The sequence below is a fragment of the Gymnodraco acuticeps genome, unplaced genomic scaffold, assembly GCF_902827175.1.
Source record: "Gymnodraco acuticeps unplaced genomic scaffold, fGymAcu1.1, whole genome shotgun sequence".
NCBI classification, from domain to species: Eukaryota; Metazoa; Chordata; class Actinopteri; order Perciformes; family Bathydraconidae; genus Gymnodraco; species Gymnodraco acuticeps.
The window spans coordinates 8675606-8697293 of record NW_022992351.1 but is presented as its reverse complement, the minus strand read 5'-3'; the positions used below and the strand labels follow the sequence as shown (position 1 = coordinate 8697293).

Sequence of the window (21688 nt, the reverse complement as noted above, 5' to 3'; positions counted from 1 at the left end):
CTCTGGCCTGTACCGGGCACCCGGAAGTGTAAAGAGGAGAGGGGGAGAGGTGTGGGAGAGGGCTCGTGAGGTGAGGATAGTCTTTGCCACATGCTGCTCCCTGACACCTGGGCATCTCTGCTGGTCAAGCCCTGGCAAACAAGCCCTCTCCCCGGCAAACATCCCCACACTTGGCCACTTGCCAACCGGTTGCTCTTGTTGCATTCATCCTCTTTCTGGATACAATTCAGCACACAGCGAGGCTTCAAAAAACACCTCTAAATTTCATCCCCGTTTCACCAACAATTCAGACTGTATCCAGGGATCCACATTGGAATACATGTGTCATTTTACAACCGGCCACACAGATCCAATGCATCCAGTTTACAGGGGGAGCAAACAAAACACAGCTCGGGATGCTTATTGGGGCTCTGCCAGCGTGGACAGGACGGCTGGTAATTGTTCTCATTTTGGAAGGCACAATGTTATCGATCCCAGCAGCAGCACAGAGGGGGGTGATGATAGCCGTTTGACTAGGTGCATTACGTGCAGGGAGAAAGACAGGGGGACGATGAGTGGGGGAGATGAGGAGGAGGGGGAGGAAACGTACAGATGTTGCACACCGGTAGTGATTAACCCCAGTACCTTGGTGCACCTCGATAGTTGTGGGTCCCCTATTCGTGAGGCAAAGGCAGCTTATTACCACGCCAGAAACATAGATAAGAAGAGGGAGGGAAAATATGGACGAGAGGGAGGGGTACACCAAGGCTACAAATATATTAATTTATCTAATTATCCGGATAATGATTTGGCTTTTCCGTTTCTGACGCGCCTATGTAAGACTGGTAATGAGCTTCCGCAGGGGAAATCAGCACCGGCAACCAGAGGGCAGATCAGGCAAACACGGGGAGACATCGGGGAGGTTCCCGGTGGTTGCTTCGGTTGTTTGGACAGAAAAAAAATGGGGGGTGGATATTTAGCCGGGGTTATGGTCCCACAGGGAGTCGTAGCTCAGAGGAATCTCCCCATCCAATGTTCCCCCACAGAGACGCATGATCAACGTGTTCCATCCAACAAGAGCGGTATTGCTGATATTGTATCAAAATATGCTGGCCCGATAATGAATATCCTGCCTGAAACACAAACAGGCGATTATGCAGAAAGTGTAAAACTATCCAAACTGCTCCGTCTATCTGCAGAAAAAGTAAACGCAAGTTCAGAGACAGAGTCTGCCGGTGACTCAGGCTTTTTCTCGCCTGCGAAGTTTCCCGTTATATCTCCCACGTCTCGCTTTGCAGCAGCAGTCACACCACGTATTCTCACTCAGCCCGATGACACCACAGCAGAACACCTCTCGTTTTTCTCGGAAATGAACCTGACCACACGGCAGAATGACTCCACACGTTTGATTGACCTACCCTCTCTAAATGACGTGATTTCAGCAGTTTCCCCAGACTCCCAGCGCATGTTTTTATGGAGCACATTCAACAGCAACATTAATAACAACAACGAAGATGAGCAAAGCAAGGACATAAATGGATTTAATCATGAATCTGAAATAGAACAATCTCAGTGGCATGATCAGACACAGCAACAAGACCTGTGGGAGCCAGCATTACTAGAGATGGTCAATGCAGGCTGTGCTGACAGCATTTCCACAGACTGTTCAGCCACCAAGCAAGGGGAGCATGCACATATGCAATTAAAATCTGGTAAGCAAGTGTCATTAGAGCCTCAAGGTGTGAGACAGTCAGATAGGCGGCAGATGGGTGCCGAGGGAGAGAGGGACAGACATGCAGAGAGGGAGGGAGAGGGTTTTGAGGGGTCTGCTGCTGTTGCTGTTGGGGGAGGAAAATTACAGGTGGGGGAGGGCAAGAGAGAGGCGCGGCTAATGGGAGGCAGAGAACCAGGGGGAAAGGAGCAAGAGGAGGAGGAGTGGGAGAGGGAAAAAGCAATAACAAAGGCAAGCCGGGCAGAAGAGAGAGAGGCTGAGAGGGAGAAGGGGCAGGATAGGGGCAGTAGCACCACCATCATCACACAGCCAGATAGCAAAAAGGGGAAGAACGAGAGACAGGCAGATGAGAGCCACGAGGTTGGAGAGGGGGGTGAAAGGGGGGTAGAAGGGAAGGAGGAGAGGCGCAGTACAAGGGGAGAGAGGAGCCTGGAACGACTGATAATAGTTGCAGATGATGATATCTCACAGGGGGAAAAGGGGAGGAGGATGTTGATGCCCTGGCGCCGCTCTCGGCGTGCAGCAAACAAACATCCCCATTTCTCCCAGTATAACTTCCAAGTGCAAGTAGCTGAGAATCAACCAGCCGGTACTTCAGTCATTATCATGTCCGCCTCAGACCCAGATGCGGGAGATTCAGGCAGGGTCAGCTACTCCATGGCCCCGCTGATGAACAGTCGATCATCTGACTACTTCCATATCCACCCAGACACAGGGCTCATCACCACCACTCAGATTCTAGACAGAGAACACATGGACTTGCATTACTTCCGAGTCACAGGGACGGATAACAGCGCCTCTCGGCTCTCCGGCACCACAATGGTGGCCATTACTGTGTCAGATCGCAATGATCACTCTCCTATTTTTGAGCAGACTGAGTACAGGGAGACGATCAGGGAGAACGTAGAGGAGGGGTATCCCATCTTACAGCTGAGAGCGACAGACTTAGACTCCCCATCCAATGCCAATATCCGGTATCGCTTTATCGGTGATAAGGTTACAATAGCCCGGTCGGCATTTGAGATCGACCCCCGCTCTGGCCTCATTACAACCCGCGGAGCAGTGGACCGGGAAACCAACGAGCACTACACTCTACTGGTGGAGGCCACTGACCAGGGGAAGGAACCGGGGCCACGCTCTTCTACTGTTAAAGTGTTTATCACTGTTCTGGATGAAAATGACAATGTGCCACAATTCAGCGAAAAGCGCTATGTGATAGCAGTGAAGGAGGATGTTCGGGCCCACACTGAGATCCTCCGTGTGAGCGCCACAGACATTGACAAGGACAGTAACGCTGCTGTTCACTACAATATCATCAGTGGCAACAGCCGTGGACAGTTTTCCATCGACAGTGTAACTGGGGAGATCCATGTTGTAGCACCGCTGGACTATGAATCAGAACGGGAGTATACTCTCCGTGTTCGTGCCCAGGACAATGGCCGGCCACCTCTCTCCAACAACACCGGTATTGTCAGTGTTCAGGTGACGGATGTAAACGACAACCCACCAATCTTTGTCTCCACACCTTTCCAGGCTTCTGTGCTGGAGAGCGCCCCAGTTGGTAGCTCCATCCTCCACATTCAGGCCATTGACACTGATTCTGCTGATAATGCCCGTCTGGAGTACAGGTTAACTGGCACCAGCTCTGACACACCCTTCGTTATTAATTCGGCAACAGGCTGGGTCACTGTGCGCACCATTCTTGACCGAGAGTCTGTGGAGCACTATTTCTTTGGTGTGGAGGCCAGGGATTATGGAATGCCTCCTCTATCTGCTACAGCAAGTGTAACAATAACAGTGATGGATGTTAATGACAACCGGCCCGAGTTCATCCAAAAGGAGTACTATTCTCGCCTGAATGAGGATGCGTCTGTTGGTACCAGTGTAGCGACTGTGACGGCTGTGGACCGTGATGTCAACAGTGCTGTAACCTATCAGATAACAGGGGGAAACACCAGAAACCGCTTTGCCATTAGCACAGCAGGCGGGTCTGGACTTCTTTCGTTAGCTCTCCCATTGGACTATAAACAGGAGCGCCGTTACGTTCTAACCGTCGCTGCCTCAGACCGCACACTCCACGACACCTGTCAGGTGCACATTAACATCACTGACGCCAACACACATCGGCCTGTTTTCCAGAGTGCCCACTACTCTGTTAGTGTGAACGAGGACCGACCACCTGGAAGCACCGTAGTTGTAATCAGTGCCACAGATGATGATGTAGGCGAAAACGCTCGAATCACATACTTTCTCGAGGACAATATCCCACAATTCCGCATTGACACCGGCACAGGGGCGATAACGCTCCAGGCAGAGCTCGACTATGAGGACCAGATGACCTACACTCTGGCTATCACAGCTAAAGACAACGGTATCCCGCAGAAAGCAGACACAACATATGTGGAGGTGAACGTGAATGATGTGAATGACAATGCACCTCAGTTCCTCAGCACAAGATACCAGGGAACAGTGAGTGAAGACGCCCCTCCCTTCACCAGTGTCCTCCAAATCTCAGCCACTGACCGTGACGCACACACCAATGGTCGTGTTCAGTACACCTTTCAAAATGGCGAGGATGGGGATGGGGACTTTACCATCGAACCTACATCCGGTATAGTCCGATCTGTTCGACGTTTGGACCGTGAGAGCGTGCCATTCTACGAGCTCACAGCCTATGCCGTCGATCGTGGCATACCCCCTCAGCGAACCCCCGTCCACATCCAGGTGACGGTCCTAGATGTCAACGACAATGCCCCCGTCTTCCCTGCTGATGACTTTGAGGTTCTAGTGAAGGAAAACAGCGCAGTGGGGTCTGTGGTAGCCCAGATCACAGCCACTGACCCTGACGAAGGCACTCACGCTCAGATCATGTATCAAATTGTGGAGGGAAACATCCCCGAGATCTTTCAGATGGACATCTTTTCAGGGGAGCTCACTTCACTCATTGATCTTGACTATGAGGCCCGCAACGAGTATGTCATCGTAGTCCAGGCAACCTCAGCTCCTCTAGTCAGCAGGGCCACCGTCAGGATCCGATTAGTGGACCAGAACGACAACAGGCCCACTCTGCAGGACTTCCAAATCATTTTCAACAACTTCGTGTCCAATCGCTCCAACAGTTTCCCCAGCGGGGTAATTGGAAAAGTACCCGCCCACGACCCTGATGTGTCAGACAGGCTGCACTACACCATCGACCGCGGAAACGAGCTTCACCTGCTGCTCCTGAATCACACCAGTGGAGAGATCCGACTGAGCCGAAAACTGGATAACAACAGGCCGCTGGTGGCTCCCATGCTGATCACTGTCACAGGTAAGAGACCGTGGAGGGGAAATGGGAGGGAGGGTTTTTCTGTCTATTCAGTTTAGATTCCCCTGTAGCTTATTTCACCATGACAAATCCTGTGAAGATAAAGACTCAGACTCTACAGGTTAGAGCAAGAAAAAGGGTTGGTGGAGCTCTGGGCATTGCAAATGTATTTTTCTTCTGTGTATTTCCTTCACTTGTGTATGTGAGATAATGAGAAATTAACTGGGCTTCTTTAAACACATTTACCTGATGTGTGTAGGAGGTGCAACAATTAAACAACTAGATTGTCGGCCTGCTTCTAAGACATCTGCTATATGTATCTGAGTCCCTTAAGGAGAAGGCTCTTGGGGAAATGTGTGTGCATGGGAACACATTAGATTTACCAGAGAGCATGGGGGGTGAACATTTAGAGAGTGGTGCTTGTCTGTTTTGCAGAGTTTCAAAGTGTAGATGAGGTGAGAGGTTAAGGAAAAAAGGATGACGAGAAAATAAGTGTGTTTGAGGAAACGCATCAGAAGGAGGAAAATGTGTGCAAGAAGAGAGATAAATATTTGAATGTGAGATACCCGACAATAATTATTAGTCAGATTCTCATATCAAAAGTTCCCACCAGTCAGCATTTTGCCAGCTTAGGAGATAAGCTATTGGGAGACATAAAGCGTGCTTTTTTTTTCTAGCTATGCAGTAACACATATTCCCGGGGGGGGGGGGGAAAGAGCTTTGTAGCTGTGAGCAGCTATCAGTATCACAGTACCACCCACACTTTTTGATTGACAGGTGATCTCGACTGAGTGCAGTCCAAGTTGCCACAGCAATTTTGTGAATCTAAAGAAAATCAATTTTATAGGGAAACAAGAAAGCAGAGGGTTTCGCCTGGCAGAGCTACTTACTGTCACTTGCTGTTAGATATCCAATGAAATGGCATCAATACTTCCTAATGTTATTTATTTCCTGAATGTCTCTATTCAGTGTTTACCCTGTGGGCTTTTAGCAAAGATAGACACACTTTGATTTTCTAGGCAAATAGCACTTAACTTTACTGACATCCTTGTTCACTATCCATTATGTTGATCATGTCCTGCACTGAGAAATAATATTAAAAGTATCTCTTGGTCCTAAATTGAATTTATTTTTGAATTGAAGCATTCTAATTTGTTTTTAGATGTATTATGCTGTTTATTTGTTTGCATTTCCAGGCTTTGGCTTCAAGATAAAGGCTTCCTAAAAGCCTGACAGGCTGCCTTGCTGTCAGTGATCAAAGCCTTCGAAAGCAAAAAGGGAAAGAAGCGAGAGCAGCGTTTTGTTTTGTGTTGTGTTTGTATTCTGGCTTGGGAATGTGTGACCTGCTACCCTATTTACACTGCTTTATACCAGCCTCACTGGTGACGATGCTCGCTTATACATATTTAGTTTGGTGTCAGTTTGGTGTCATTTTTGAGTTCATGAGGGAAGTGAATTCTGACTGAATTAGTTAATGAACAAATGAGGAAGTGAGTTTGATTGATTGATTGATTGAAAAGTTTATTAACAGCTTGTATATTGGGTATAGTATAGTACAGCTCAAAACATACAATTGTTAAGGGGATGCAGACCAGAGAAAGACTTTCGTCTTGTTTACATCAGGGTCCCCCATTTCCAATTCATCATGTCATTTAAGACATATAAGACATACAGATGGCTTATTTACAATTTACATACAGGTGGTTTTTTACATACAGATTGCTTATTTCCAATTTTCATTTTAGATTTCGTTCTAATACATCCTAACCGGACATTTAAGACATACCAAGTCTACAGATATACAGTTGGTAACAGAGTCTAAAATGCGAGTATATACATAGATGGGGGGGGGGGGGGGGGGGGGGGGGGGAAGCTGTCCATTGAACGACAGGTTGAGATTTGTACCATTACCGGGGCCAGTTTTGCAATGCTCTCCCCCGAAGGTGCTCTTTAAGAGAGGTTTTGAAGGTAAGTATAGTTTTACTTTCCTTTACAGTTGTGGGAAGAGCGTTCCACCTTGATGTGGCATAATTGCGAAACGTGTATTCCCCCTTTTTTGTGCCAAATCTGGGTTTCACATGATTTGTGGAGCTCCCTCTGGTGTTATGATCATGGTATTCCTTGACCTTTGGGAAGAATTTTGACATGTACATGGGTACCATAGAGGTGTAGTGGATCTTGTAGACCAGGCCCATTGTAAGTAGCTGTACTCTGTCGTCTACTCTAAGCCATCCTAGGTTGTCAAAGTGGGCAGAGGTGAGGTGGGTTCTAGATGAAAGGTCAAGCAGTAGTCTGACCAGTTTATTTTGCGATGTTTGAAGTTTTATTTGTAGCGCCTTGGAGGTGCTATGGTACCATGACGTGCAAGCATAGTCATAGTACCCTTGAATGAGTGCTCCTGCCAGAGTTTTCAGGGTGTTTTTGTTTACCAGAGAGGAGATCCGGTATAGGAATCTAGTTCTTTGATTGACTTTTTTTATTACATTTGATGCCATTTTGTCACAGGAGAGGTTTGCCTCAAGAATAGATCCTAGGTATGTAATTTCCTTCTTACTTGTGACAATAATGTCGCCCACTGCAACTGAGAAGTCGTCGGATTTGCTGAGATTATGTTTCGAACCGAAGAGAATGGACTCTGTTTTACCCAGGTGTAATGATAATTTATTATCGACGAGCCAGGTGCAGATTCTGCCGAGCTCGGAGCTGAGGGTTTTTTCAACCTGCAATCTGCTCCTGTTCAGAGACCAGCAGGGCTGAGTCGTCCGCGAACAGGAACAAGTTGCAGTCACATGCTGATGACATGTCGTTTGCATAAATTAGGAACAGTAACGGACCTAATATGCTTCCTTGTGGAACACCACAGCTCACTGGGAGGGGGGGGGACAGAGTACCGTTTACCTCCACCATCTGTTCTCTCCCCTCCAGGTAGGATTGCATCCAGCTCACCGATAGTTTATCAAAACCAATTGCTTTTAGCTTGTCAATCAGAATGGGGTGATTGACAGTGTCGAAAGCCTTTTGTAGGTCCAGCATCACCATGCCGCAGTACTTGCCCTCGTCCACCTCTTGTTTGATGTGGTCGCTCAAATAAAGAAGGCATGTGTCAGTGGAGTGGGATGTTCTAAAGCCAGATTGAAATTCATAGATTAGTTTATTTTCCGCGAGGTACTTTTCGACCTATTCATATACTATTTTTTCCATGACTTTCGAGATGGAGGTAAGTATAGAAACAGGGCGGTAGTTGCCTGGGTCCAATTTGCTGCCCTTTTTGTGCTGGGGGGTTACTCTTGCAATTTTGAAGTCTTTGGGTACTTTTCCCTGTTTTATGGAGAGGTTAATTATGTGAGCTATGACTGGTGAGATGGCGGTTGCTGTGTCTCTGAGGAATTTGGAGGGGATATTGTAGTGGCCAGTGGCCTTGTTAGGTTGGAGGGCGCTCAGTTTAATGAGTACCTCTGCTGTTGTTACCCTTGCTAGACTGAAATCATCTTTGCGTACCCCTAGGTTTTTGTAGTAGGTCATGAGTTGTGGCTATGTTTGTGAAAAAAATGTTCAAGTACTTGGCCACATCCAGTTTGTCTGTGATGAGCCTGTTATCTGTCTTTATGTTTAAGTTAGAACATCTCTTTTTGAGTTTTTTACTGCAGCCAAGCTGGTTATTGAGTAATTTCCAAAGTTCACAGGGTTTATTTTTGTTTTCCTCAGTTTTGACATTGATGAAATTCTTTTTGGCAGTTTTGATCATGGAGCTTACGTCATTTCTTAGTCTGTTTCTTTCAATTTTTAGTTCAGTCACGTGGGCCTGGAGTTCACTGCTCGTGCTTTTGGAAAGCATTGACTGACTTTTATGAAACTCAGAGCATTTTTTGTCTCTGGTTTTCATGGCGGTCAGTATGCCGGAGTGCATCCACGGCTCAGCGCGATTTTTTATCCTGGTTGTTCTTAGGGGGGCCAAATCATTGAGTATTGCAGTGAATTTGTTTTTGAAACCAAGCCATGTTTCTTCAACTTGTGTACCACTGAGCTCATCTGACCAGTCCAGGCTCTCCAGTTCTAGGTTAAAGGCCTCGCTAGAGTAGTTTTTGAGGTCTCTAGATATGACTGTTTTGTGACAGCCGGCCCTTTGTTTTAGCTTTTTGCGGGTACAGAATATCATATAATGATCACTTAAACCGCATGCTATAACCCCTTTACTGGAGATCCTGGACTTGTCAGAGGTCAGAATGAGATCAATGGTAGTTTGTGTTGTTTCACATACCCGGGTGGGTTGGGTGATTAGCTGGCTGAAGCCGTGCAGATCACAAATCCTACTGAAGGACTTGAAGACGGACGTGTCTTTACGTTGCATATCCGTGTTCCAGTCTCCAATAATAATTGTCTCTACATCCCCCACATCAGCCAAACATCCATCTAATGTATCATAAAAGTCACTCTGTTCCGGTGGTCTATAGATTGTTCCGACTATTACAGATTTAGCATTGTCAAAAATAATTTCAACCCACACAGATTCAATATTTTCATGATGCAGGTCAGTACGGTTTTTGAAATTGGTGTCTTTATGTATGTACATGCAGACACCACCTCCATTCACGTTCCTGTCCCTTCTCACTACAAGATAATCTTCAATTTCAATCTCTGAATCTGTAATGGAATTGTCCAATTTGGTCTCAGAAAAGCATAATATGCTTGCCTTACCGTTCATGAATAGCTGCCTGAGTTCAGCCAGTGTGTGTCTCAGGCTGTTAGTGTTCAGATGAAAAATATGTAGTCCATTTTTGTTGCTTAAATGCACAATGTCGTCAGCTTGCAGATATTTGTCTTTGTCCGTTACAGCAACCGGCTTGCGGCCTGCCGTGGTGTTTGGAGCGGTGGGGTGGTGGGGGGAGGGAGGCTCCGTTGTAGCTTTAGCCATTGATATGCTAGCAAGGTGGCTAACAACATGGCGGATATTTGTTCCCTCGGATATCGGTTCTCTTCCTCTCATCACTGCCTCATGCGTGTCTGTCTGCCGAGGCGTCCCCGGGGGAATGTCGAAGTCTCCGTTTATTCCTCGGTCTCCGCTGTCTCCACGGTCTCTGTTGTCGTCGCGTAGTTGTTGCTGCAGCGGAAGAGATGCTAGTTGTGATGCTAGCTCCTCGAGCCTGCAGGATAAGTTTACTGTAAGACTCAGTAAGGGAGAGAGAAATATAATATGAGAGTGAATAAATGATCAAATGACAGATATTGCAAGGTAGTGTGTCAGTAAATGACTGAGTTTTAACACACTTAAGTGATTTTATAAGTACACAAGTGTTCAAATAAAAGAGTAAACAATTTGGGGCATATAAAAAAGGTTGAACAAGTATGTGAGTGGGCAAATAATTAAAGAAGTGAGTTAGTGAATAAAAGAGGGACACAATTATGTAAATAGGTGAAGTAGGAGAAATTGAGAGTGAATGAATAACTGTATAAGCTATTAGTGAGTGAGGTTAAAGAGGCCCTATAATGCTTTGTGGGGATTTCCCACCTCTAAGCAGTTGACCAATCACAACAGAGCCTTCCAGCTAACCAATCAGAGCAGACTGGGCTCTGGTTTCAGACAGAGGGTGAAAAGAGGTGCTGCAGCACAGGCAGTATGAGAAAAAATAAAGAGCTTTTTGAACATTAAAGGATGGAGACATGTCACAGTAGAGTCACTATATGAACCTGACTGATAGAATGAACGAGTGAGTGAAGGAATGAGCAATCAGGCAGGTGTGTGTGTGTGTGTCTGTCTGTCTGTCTGTCTGCCTTGTGTCTCCATCTGCTTTCTTCCAGTGTGCATTCAGTTCAGTTCAAGCAGACATGCAGATCATTTCCAATTGTCTCGCTGCTCTTCTCTCATTTTGAAAGTATTTGACTCTCTCTCTCTGTCTCTCTCTCTCTCTCTCTCTCTCTCTCTCTCTCTCTCTCTCTCTCTCTCTCTCTCTCTCTCTCTGTCTCTCTCTCTGTCTCTCTCTCTCTCTCTCTCTCTCTCTCTCTCTCTCTCTCTCTCTCTCTCTCTCTCTCTCTCTCTCTCTCTCTCTCTCTCTCTCTCTCTCCTCTGTCGCTCCAGGATTTGACAGTTATGAGATTATAATGAAACAACAGTCAGCCAGAGTCATGCTCCGAGCCAAGCTGTCACTTTCATTGTTCACTGTGTGTTATCTGTGACTACCCTTCCCTCCTCTCCCCATCACTTCCTTCCTCTCCTTTATTCTACCCGTCTTCGAACGCACAGAGGGATGGATGAATTCTTCTCCTTTTGATTCCTTGCATTTCTCTCTTCTTTTTCGTCATGCTTCCTCCCATTTTTCCCTTCTGCCTTTTACTCCTGGAGTTTGTTTCTCATTTTGTCCTCTTTTTAAACCTATCTCTTGAGTCTTGACGTCTTGACCTTGTATAGTATTTCTTTCCTCGCCTGCTACACCTCTTTCCTCCTTCTCTCCCTCCCTCCCTTTCCCTCGTCCCTTCTTCTGTATTCAGTAATCCATCCTTCTGTCCTCCGACTCTTCCCTGTAATCCTCACACAACTCTCTTGGGCCGTGTCTCTTCCATGCCATATTCTTTTCAACTCTGCTCCTCCTTCCTCCACTCCACTTCTCTGCCTTCTCCCCTCCTTATTTGCTCTCCTTGTATGTGTAAGTCTCCTCAAGTGTTGTGTATCAGTGTGTGTTTCTGACACATTTGTATGCATATGCATGAACAGAGATTCCTCGGTGTGTACGTGCTTGTGAAGGATTTCTGTTCGCACATAGTAGTTCTGGGCACAAGTGTGTTTGTGCAGTCTCAGGTGGCTCAAAGCATGGCACTTGAGAGTGTATTCATGCATTTTCAATGAATAATATCTATGCATGCCAGAGAGTGGTGGGGCAACACTTTTCTCCCATTTCCCTCCCTCTCTCCTCCATCCCTCCACCCTCTCTCCTTTTGACAGTTAGCTCCAGTCTATTGATTCTCAGGATAATGCCCATATTTATGGTGCACAGAGATTAAATGCTGCATCCATGCTTGTGTTGCCAGCAGTTTAAGCACACACACATATTTACATTTACACACTGGCTTTGGGGTTATTTGTTGGAGGCATTACACCAAAAAAAAGCTCATTCTGGCTTGGCCCCCCGAACAGCTTCAGCTCAAGGTGCCTTTGAGCAAAGCAACCCCCAATTGCTCCATGTGGCCAGCAGAAAAGACTGCCACTGCTCTGGCCAAGTCCCAGTTGTGAGTGTGTGTAGCAGTTTGTGCCACACTAGACTTCCCTGGGTAGATGAAGGTCAAAACAAAGCCTCTCTATGTCAACATGACTTTGGTTAATCAGCCCTTTTAACAGTGGACATTTTGACATGTGATAGCAGGAAAAGCACAGGTTTAAGTAATACTAATTATCGAGGGCTTCATTATAATAAGCAGTTTCAGGGTCCCTTTATTACACATGCTGGCTCACTGTCACACTGAGACACTTGAACAGACACACGTCTTTAATATTATTACTAACACCTGTGGTTTTTTCTACCAGGCTAAATACCTGATGGGAAAAACGCCTTTTGGCAGTGAATACCTTTATTTAGGAAACACGTATTTTGTGTCAACACATTTGTCTCAATATTCTGTCTCAATATATTTGTTTTTCACTCTTTTAGAAGTTTCTTAATGACCGTTGACAACACTGAAACACATTTCAGCCATATCAGGTTTCATGCTAATTCCCTTCACCATGGAACTTTGCTAATTTGTGTTGCTCTGAAAAAAGTGCTGAATGCCAAGCCCGTTCATAGTGACGAATGCTCCTAATTGGTCGTTATTCTGATGTGTGGCACCTGTTTAGCTGTGTTTCTGATGGCGACGAGTAGGTTCATAATCAGTCAAATATTTATGAAAACTGAAATGTTGGCTTTATGGGAGAATACAAATACCATAACAAGCTGAAAAACACACCACAAACAGTTGCCTATTTGCTAATCTTGTTTAAAAGGAGCAACATTGGTATTCATTGTTCTGTCCACATGATGGATGTTGGTCCATTTATTCCCTTTTAGCTCTGGTTTGGTATAGGCTTACTCATTAGAAGTTTGTTTGTTGCTGGGTAGGTAGTTCACAGTGGGTTTGTCAGATTTCTTTTATTTAACAACGGCTGTTTAATGTGCTGGAAAAGAGGTTGGTGAGAGTACTGTGTGACTGAACCAAACAGAGAATGTTCTAGGCAATGAAACGTCAAACAAAAGAGACAACAAATTCATAGAGCTAGAGGTTTTGTTCGAAGTGTAGTTTGTTATTTGTATATTTGACACATGCAAGCACTTATGCTGAATGGTCCTTTATGCATGTGTCAGTGAATGAAAGAGTGAGCATTCTTCAAATTAGTTAACGCATCCAAACCCAAATATCGCATTCATGACATGCACCAGTTTATTCCTCTATAATGGTGTTATGTTTAATGTCTTCTGTTAATGCTGGAGATTCTGGGAGTTTATATGGTATTGAAAATGAGGACACATCATATATTCATTTAAACACTGGCTTACTATATGCTATAATTGTTAGTTAACTGTGACTCAGGTCAGTGCATCATGAATACACTTACAGTAGATATAGGTCATTGCACTGATGATAACTTGAACCTAACCCATGCATTATGGGCCTATACTGTACGTATGTGTAACGCAGCTAATGCATTTACATGGGGGTCAGCTGAAAGAGGGCAACACCCGAGAGAATAAAGCTCTGAATTATCCTCCTTTTATATAATAATCAGTATATACTTTATACTCAGCATTACAAGCATCATGGTACAATGAGGCATTGTATGTATTATTTCTGATTTTATTGCCATTGTTGAGGTCATTTCCATATTTCTACCATCTATGCATTACCTTTTCTATAAGATCTAATGTGAAGAAGAAAGAGAAGTATACATTGACAGACATTAAATGTCACAAACCAGTTGTAATGGCATGTTGTGATGAAAACATTGCGGGTCCCCTGAACCTTGGCGCCCTGCAGGCTTAGATCCCCTCGAAACAAAGTGTTTCTGCTATAATAGCCCTTTCAAAAATGTGTCCGTATTGCTCTGTATTGATTTAGGTTGCTGAGCCTGCCAACACTTTTAGAGAAAGTGAGATAACTTAAATGTTTTCCAATTAATTCATACATACTTTTTACAGACCAGTACACAATGCTCACTACTCTACAGACTACTGGAATAAATATATGCTATGTTAGCTAACAATATGAACCACTATAATCTAAGTAGTTTAACTGAATACTTTTTTTCATGGAATTGTATCTTTGTACTGTTTCTACAGCTTTGGTAAATCCGGCAATTTATCATATTATATTTAGCTATAGTTTTTTTTATGTTTTGGCAAGTGAGTGCTTTTATTAATAGATGCAGTGTTGAAAGAGTAGAGGTTTTTGCTTGATATTCCGCAGAGTCAAACCAGAGTGAAACCAACGTACTGGGCAACAGTGTGTATAATACAACTTTTAATATATGTCACATGTACACACAGCTATGTGCAACACTATGAATGTATTGTCTCTAATGTCATGTGCACCATTTCCCCCATATTTCAGTTGTTTTAGTTGAATAGTCTAATCTACCTGATTCATTGATATTTGGAGCCTTCACCATGGCTCTGAAACATCAGTGGCCTTACTGTGTTGTAAACCCATGGTGCTATCCGTGCTGCTGAATTTACGGATGGGTTTTTCTCTGAGTGCTGTGTTTTTGCTAGTTCCACCTTGAATCTATAGTATTGAATAAACATGTATAAGACTAAAATAAGTGTTCATTGGGCGGTTCGCTGGTTGCGAATAAGCCTTCTCCCAGTTAGAAATTAACAAAGCGCATCCTATTGTACAAAATACAAAATGGGCTCGAACCCACAGCTCATGGCACACCGCATTTCCTTTAGCTCACTTAGCAACCATGATGACCTACATGGACAGCCCATACTGGCCAACCACAATGTAAAGAAACCTTTACCAGCCCATTACAATCCATTAGACCTCGCTCTACATCTTCGGCCTGTCGGGGGCAGCCATCAGGAGCTAAAAGGTTCAGGCCGAGCGAAGAAGGATGTGTCTGAGTCTGACAGTTTTCTCTCTCCCTAGACGGACAGCCCTGGATAGTTAGTGTCCCATAATCGTGACACCAAGCTCAGGAAAGCTGTGTTGAAATAGCAGATGTTTAGCAACAAGGGGTTTACATGTGATTTGAACGTTATGTGTAAGCAGTGTTTCTGACGGGGACCCAGTGTCTGCTTAATATTTCTCTGTAGTTACATTAATATGATGTTCTGCAGTGATTTATAGCTCACTGAAGGACAGAGATATTAGGTGGTAGATGGGTCGGGGGGGGGGGGGGGGACAATGTCTAACACTAAAACACTGTCTCACATTTAAGTGCTTGACAACTCAAAGCCTTAGGGCTGTCCCCGCGGATTAAGTAAATGGCTTCTGACATTCAATGCCAATGTATAAAGGAATTATCGATGTATTTTTCTCTCAGACTTATAGAGGAATCAGAGTGGCAGCTAAACGCACCAATGAGGTGTCTGTTTCGCAGCTTTCATCTATCTAGAATTTGATAGACTTTCACCCAGGACTATTTGACTGAAGATACTTTGCGTTCACACAGCTGTGCACTCCCCCACCTGGGAGCCGCCCTGTACAAATACAGTCCATTTTATAGGTCTCCTCTCAAGGATAAGAGTGGAGTTTGAGTGGCAGGATTGCTGCTGGGACATGGAGATAAATTAGCCAACATTATGCATGGGGTGAAGCCGTGACAAGAGCGAAAATTCAGGGATGGTGGGGTGCCATGTGTGAACGATTTGACAGAAGTTTTCAGGGAGTTGAGAGCATAACAAATCCGTGTTCCCTGCTGAGAGATTTGCACTTGGTCTGGGAAGCCTCTGCCGCTGAAACCTGCTTTTTTTTAAAGCATATTTGCTGAGTAGACATGGAATAATGTTTCCCCTTAAAACTTTATATAACACTAACTCGTTATGCAAAAAGTAACTGGCGACTCTTCTGAAGGATAGCTTGAGTTAAAGTCATTTTTTGTGCAACAACTACTGCCAAACATAAACATTTTGAGATGTAGTACTCTGAGTGTCATGGTCGAGGCTCTTTTGGTGTGTTTCCCTTTGCAGACTGTCAAAACAGAACTATGCATTTTTTTTAAATAATCAAAAGACGTTTTTGTATGGCTCCGCAGTTCTCCAAAAAGCACGACAACACAAAGTTCTCCACTACCCTGACAGAGAAATTCATAAAACATGTCAGACATTTCGCCTTTTACTTTGCCTGAACACGGTATCTGCTCTGAAAGCGTATTCAGGCTGCGGAAACAAAAGTTACAAATAGCAGCAGAAAGTTACAGTTCCATTACAAACCGTCTCTATGCTATACTAGTGTATATGCTGGAAAAGCGTAATGAATCGTTTTGATAAAGGAGTGGTGAGTAAGGAAATGTCACAACCATGGAGAAGATAAATGCATCTTTGTGCCTCTGCTATGCTTCTGCACCTTGCAGGATGTGTTTTGTACTCTGCTGTGTTTTAATTAGGAAGCCTGACATTTATCCTTCATATTCTGCTTCATGTTAACAATCGGAAACACACATGGATGAGACTCAAGAAATGCCTGCTCCAGGGTAATATCTATAGAAATGCAACCACATAAGGAGGAAATAAGCTTTTGCAACATGCTTTTATTCAAGGAGGAATTAAGGCACCAGCATATTGTTGACATGTTAAGTATTTCTTGTTATCTTTCGTTATAAAAACAGCCTGGGCCCGAGGACATTAGATCAATAACCAGCAAAACTTTATCTGCGAGCAAAACGTTTTTTGTTCTACAGTCATTATAAAGATGCAGTAATCATTAGCACTTCATCACAAACAAACAGTGTTTATTACTCGAAGGCCATCATAAGTGTTAATAAATAGCTATTTAATTATTTGTTTATGCTGGTTGGAGACGAAATGAAAATAGGTTTGGATCAACTCAGCCACTAGGGAGGACACGATGTAGGGGAAATGAGGAAAGATCATCAACAGACTGGAACTTTCATGCTATGTTTAGCATCGTGTCATAAATAAATCATACCCACATTAGCTTTACAACATTTACATGATTACTGTGAACAGACAAGATCACAGCAGAGAGAGAAGCTGGACACTGATCCCGCCTTTTGAAATCTTTTTAAGGGTGCACTGAGAATTAAAGGTCCCATGACATGGCCATTTCTACTGATCATAATTCCATTGTTGAGGTCTACTAGAATAGATTTATATTGTGCAATTTTCCAAACTCACATTGGTTTCTCATACAGCATCTCTGTATAGTATGTGTATTCACTCTCTGTCCTAAACGGCTTGTTGGAGCTCCTTGATCAGCTTTAATCCGTTACCATAATCACTTTATCTATTTTTAATTGAGCCGGTGGACTGTGTAGGGCAGGAAACACGTGTTGATGCTTCTCGATGGTTTGGTCTCTCTTTGGGTCTCACTGTCATTCTGTAACTTTTCTATCGGGTCTCTTTTCATATCTTGTTTTGGATTGAGTCCAACATTTCTTCTAATGTTAAATTAATGGTGTCTTGAGATTTCTAAGACAACATGCGTCTTGTTAAACCTTTAATGATGCACGGCAGCAGAAGAAGACATAATTTCAGCCCTTCTGCTGCTGTGCATCATTAAAAGTGTCATTTGCGAGTTAAACATGACTTCAGTGGCTGGTTGTGTGGTATTCGGTCCACACCCATTGTCATTAAATCAGTGGTTCTCAGACTTTTCCTTTCCAAGTTGCTCCATAATGAATATACAGTAGATCACAGACCCACATTGCTACGACGAGCATTCATTTTAGAGTTGTCAAATACAGTATAGGAGATAACCATGGAGCAAGTGAAACCTATACGTTTACTCCAATGGGCTCACTTCTACAGTGAATCAAATAGTGAAAATTAATTATTATTACCCATTTTTTTGATGACCTCCAGGAACTTCCTCCACAACCCCTGCGGGATCCTGGACCCCTGGTTGAGAACCACTGCTGATGTTATGTTTAACTACATGTATAATGACAACATCTCTGCACAAGCTCTTCTATGTCTGCTTTGGATCTCTGATTCAGTCTGTGGTAATGGCTGTACAGATGCAGTGATTAGTCGATTATTTGACCAACTGATCACCAACTATGATGACTTCAACTGACTCACCGTAGGGGTCTCACCACCCAGTTTGTTTGACTATGTTTCACACATTTTTCATGCCAAAATGGAATATAAATGCTCCCTTCCAAATCTGGAGATTTTCTTTTTTCTTTTTACATCATAATAAACTGAATATCTTGAAATCTCAAGACATAATTTTGAGATACAAGGATGGACATTTCTTACTACTTTCTGATATTATATTGACCAAACGATTCATCTAGAAAGTTATTTCAGCCTTAATGAACGCAGTAGCCATCTTGACCCGTTAGTGATGAGAGATAGTTTGAACTGAAACAGCTGTCTATAGTTGATGATTAGGTGTACCCTGATTTTAGCTACAGTAGCTGTGAAGCTGGGTTGGTTTGTCTATATTATATGCAGGGTGGGTTGTAGCTGTGAGGAATTGGATGATTTGTTTTCACGTTGTTATCTCTTTTTATTTCCTGAACACAATTGCGGGGAATAAGTATTCAAGTTTTTTCCTTTTACAGCACGGTTTCCACATTTTTCATCTCTTTAATAATTGTAATTCAAACATGATTCAGTAGTGTGCATTACCTCCGGTGTGTTTGAGTGATTGGCATACACAAGTCAGCATCACAGGAATCCTTTTTGCTACACGTACGGCACTGAGCAGAACATTACTGCTGCACTATTACACCGCCCAACAGGAGACATCGTTTGGAAAATGTTCATTAGGAATTCAGGCGTCGGAGGGCCTCGCCGTGATAAGAGCGATGAAAACTGCAACAGACAGGGTGCTGGAGTGACTGCACAGATTTAACAGAGTGTTTTCAGCACATGTTGAGAAATGGGCAACACATTTTTTACTGGAGCCCTTTTTTCAGCATCTTTGGTCAAAAAAGCTGTCTTTATAAATAGAAATAAGTAAAACTGTGGTTCTGCTCTGTTCCCCACACAATCATAATGGTTCTGGTTTACATTTGAGAGAAAGCAGCAGCAACAGAAGACAGATGCAAGATGGAGGATGATAGCCGCTGCCGCAAACAGATGCCACGTCTGAATGTCAGAGAGTGCATTGCGCGGATTTGTGTTATTTATCCGTACAATAGGCATGAGGGTGTGTATGAATGTGATATGGGCCTAAAGTGAGAGACTTTGCGTGAGAGATGGATTTTTGTGTCCAGTGCATGTGCAAGTTAAGTGAATCTGGTTTAACGTAAAGGATTAGTGCTTCTTTAGTAAAAGGGTGGTTTAAATCATTATGCTGTGTGAGTGTGTGTGTGTGTGTGTGTGTGTGTGTGTGTGTGTGTGTGTGTGTGTGTGTGTGTGTGTGTGTGTGTGTGTGTGTGTGTGTGTGTGCAGCTTCTTTACTGAGTACAATGAGTGCCCAGACCTCAGGGGTAGAAAGGCTTTAAACAAACAGAGCACATACATCTGTGTGTGTGTGTATGTGTGTGTGTGTGTTTGTGTATGTGCATGTGTTGGTTTAAGTGCCTGTGCTTTGTAATGATGCATACACAAACACAATATTGTTAACAATCGTGTCAATTTACAAGCATTAATGTATGGTATGCCTCTCCGCAAGTATCCATTAAATCACTTATATGTCCTCATTTGTAAAAAGTGACATTTTGGCTTTTTATTATTTCACTCACAGTCTCTCTCTGGGAGTTGGAGTACTTTTTTTCAGTTGTTTATTCCATTAATAACCTCAGCGTTACTGTTCCAATTTGTTTTCCTGACCTTCAGGCAACTTACACAGCTGAAAACTCCTCACACTTTTTGGTACACAGTGCTTTGAAAAGTCAACCTGCTCATGTATTTCATTAGGACTCTTTGAGGTTTCTGAACCAAGAGGAGAGGCAGGAAAAAAGGCCAAACAAAGGGATGAGACAACACAGTGTGAAATGGGATTTGAAACCATGTGATTGTGGATCCACAGGCTGTGAACTAATGGGCTGAAGGCACCATGACGGTGTTCAGTGTGTTTCAGAGTAGCAGCATACGGCTTTTGTCCAGTCTAAATCCAATTTTACTGTTTTCGGATTTGGCATGCTAGTTGTAATATATCTCCCCTTTTGGGCCTTTTCCCCCCATTTAATCCCAACTCCTTTTAGCAACAAGAGTGCATACAGTTTATATCAGACTCTTAAATGTGTCAATGCCATGCGTGAATGCCTGAAAAATGTGCAGAATCAAACCTCTAACCTCAACAGCATTACGCAATGAGCTGGATCCACAAAGAATAAGAACATATCTTTTCTGAGATCACACAACCCATTCAAAACACCTTTCAAAGTGACACGAATGCCTATTGGTAAAATATGAACATGGGATAAATAATGCATAATAATAATAATAATTTCTTTTCACTAGGCTACTATGTAGAAACTACATGCTTATACTGTGAGAAAACAAGAAATTTACCATTTCAGAAGTTCTGAAAATCATACAATAAGTGCACCAATAGATGTCCGTCAAACTGATGAAACTTCCCATGAAGGCTTGGTGTTTTTCGAAGATTCACTGTTTTTTGTCATCTTAATCAATCTGTTTTACCAACCTCTGAAGAGTGTTATAACCTGACTGTGGCACAATCGGTTACACCAACAGCACCTTTAAATATCAAGCATTTCTTTTAAGGTTTTATCACCTAATTATGTAGTTTTGAAACCCTGCAAATGTGGACACTGATAGACATTAATTCATAAGTCTAATAGTTTTCCTTCAACTTCAAAGCATCTGTAAGTTTAGTGAGTTTTAATAGTGAGGCTTGTTTGGCTGTGATAGAGCTTTTTCTCACATCTTCTCAAACCACATCAGCAGTATCTCCAAACCTTTGCTTGCTTTGCTCTGTCACTTTTTTCCTCAGAGTGAAATACCAGGTCTCTGCCTCGTGACCCCTCCTCCTGCTCTGTATTGAAGCTTATTAAAAAACGTTTCTGGGGCGTTTCTCAGCTCCAGCTGTGGGCCTCTATTGTACGCTACTTTGCAGACTATTTCCGTCCGGATTTCCAGGATGCGAGCTCTGACATTCAAGAAGCTTTGAGAGTGCTATTAGTCAGGCTACCTGGCACAGGGAGATAGCACTGAACTCCTTCAACCCTTTGAAACGCAAGGGACCGCATACCCACAAAACATCTTAGAGCCGGAGAACTGATCGGAGGCCAGCCTCTCTCTCGCAGCGTCTTCGTGTTCACGCATCTGTGGGACCTCGCTGATGATTTACAGATCAGTGTTTATTCTTAGAGGCTTTATGCACACCAGCACTCCTCCCTCTTTGAAGTGCGGACAGACGGAGGGGGGATGTTGGCTCGAAGCCCACAGGAGCCGTGAAAGCTTGCCGTGTTGTTATTTACGAAAAGCTTTGTTTTCCCGTGGTGCAAAAATAACCTTCCATTTCTGAGAGTTTTGAATTTGGAGGTCATTAATGTTTTATAGTTTTCATGCACGCTAAAGCAGAGTGCCACGCAGAAAGGGCAA

The 21688-nt window shown here is 43.7% G+C and overlaps 1 protein-coding gene across 1 annotated transcript in view; it reads left to right on the top strand.

Moving 5' to 3' along the window:
• Nucleotides 1–570: 570 nt before the first annotated feature.
• celsr3 (cadherin, EGF LAG seven-pass G-type receptor 3) overlaps nt 571–21688 on the top strand; it is a 131321-nt gene continuing 110203 nt past the window's right edge. The window contains 1 exon segment of the mRNA XM_034209136.1: nt 571–5021. Within this exon segment, the coding sequence (XP_034065027.1) occupies nt 941–5021 (4081 nt within the window). The 5' untranslated portion in view covers nt 571–940.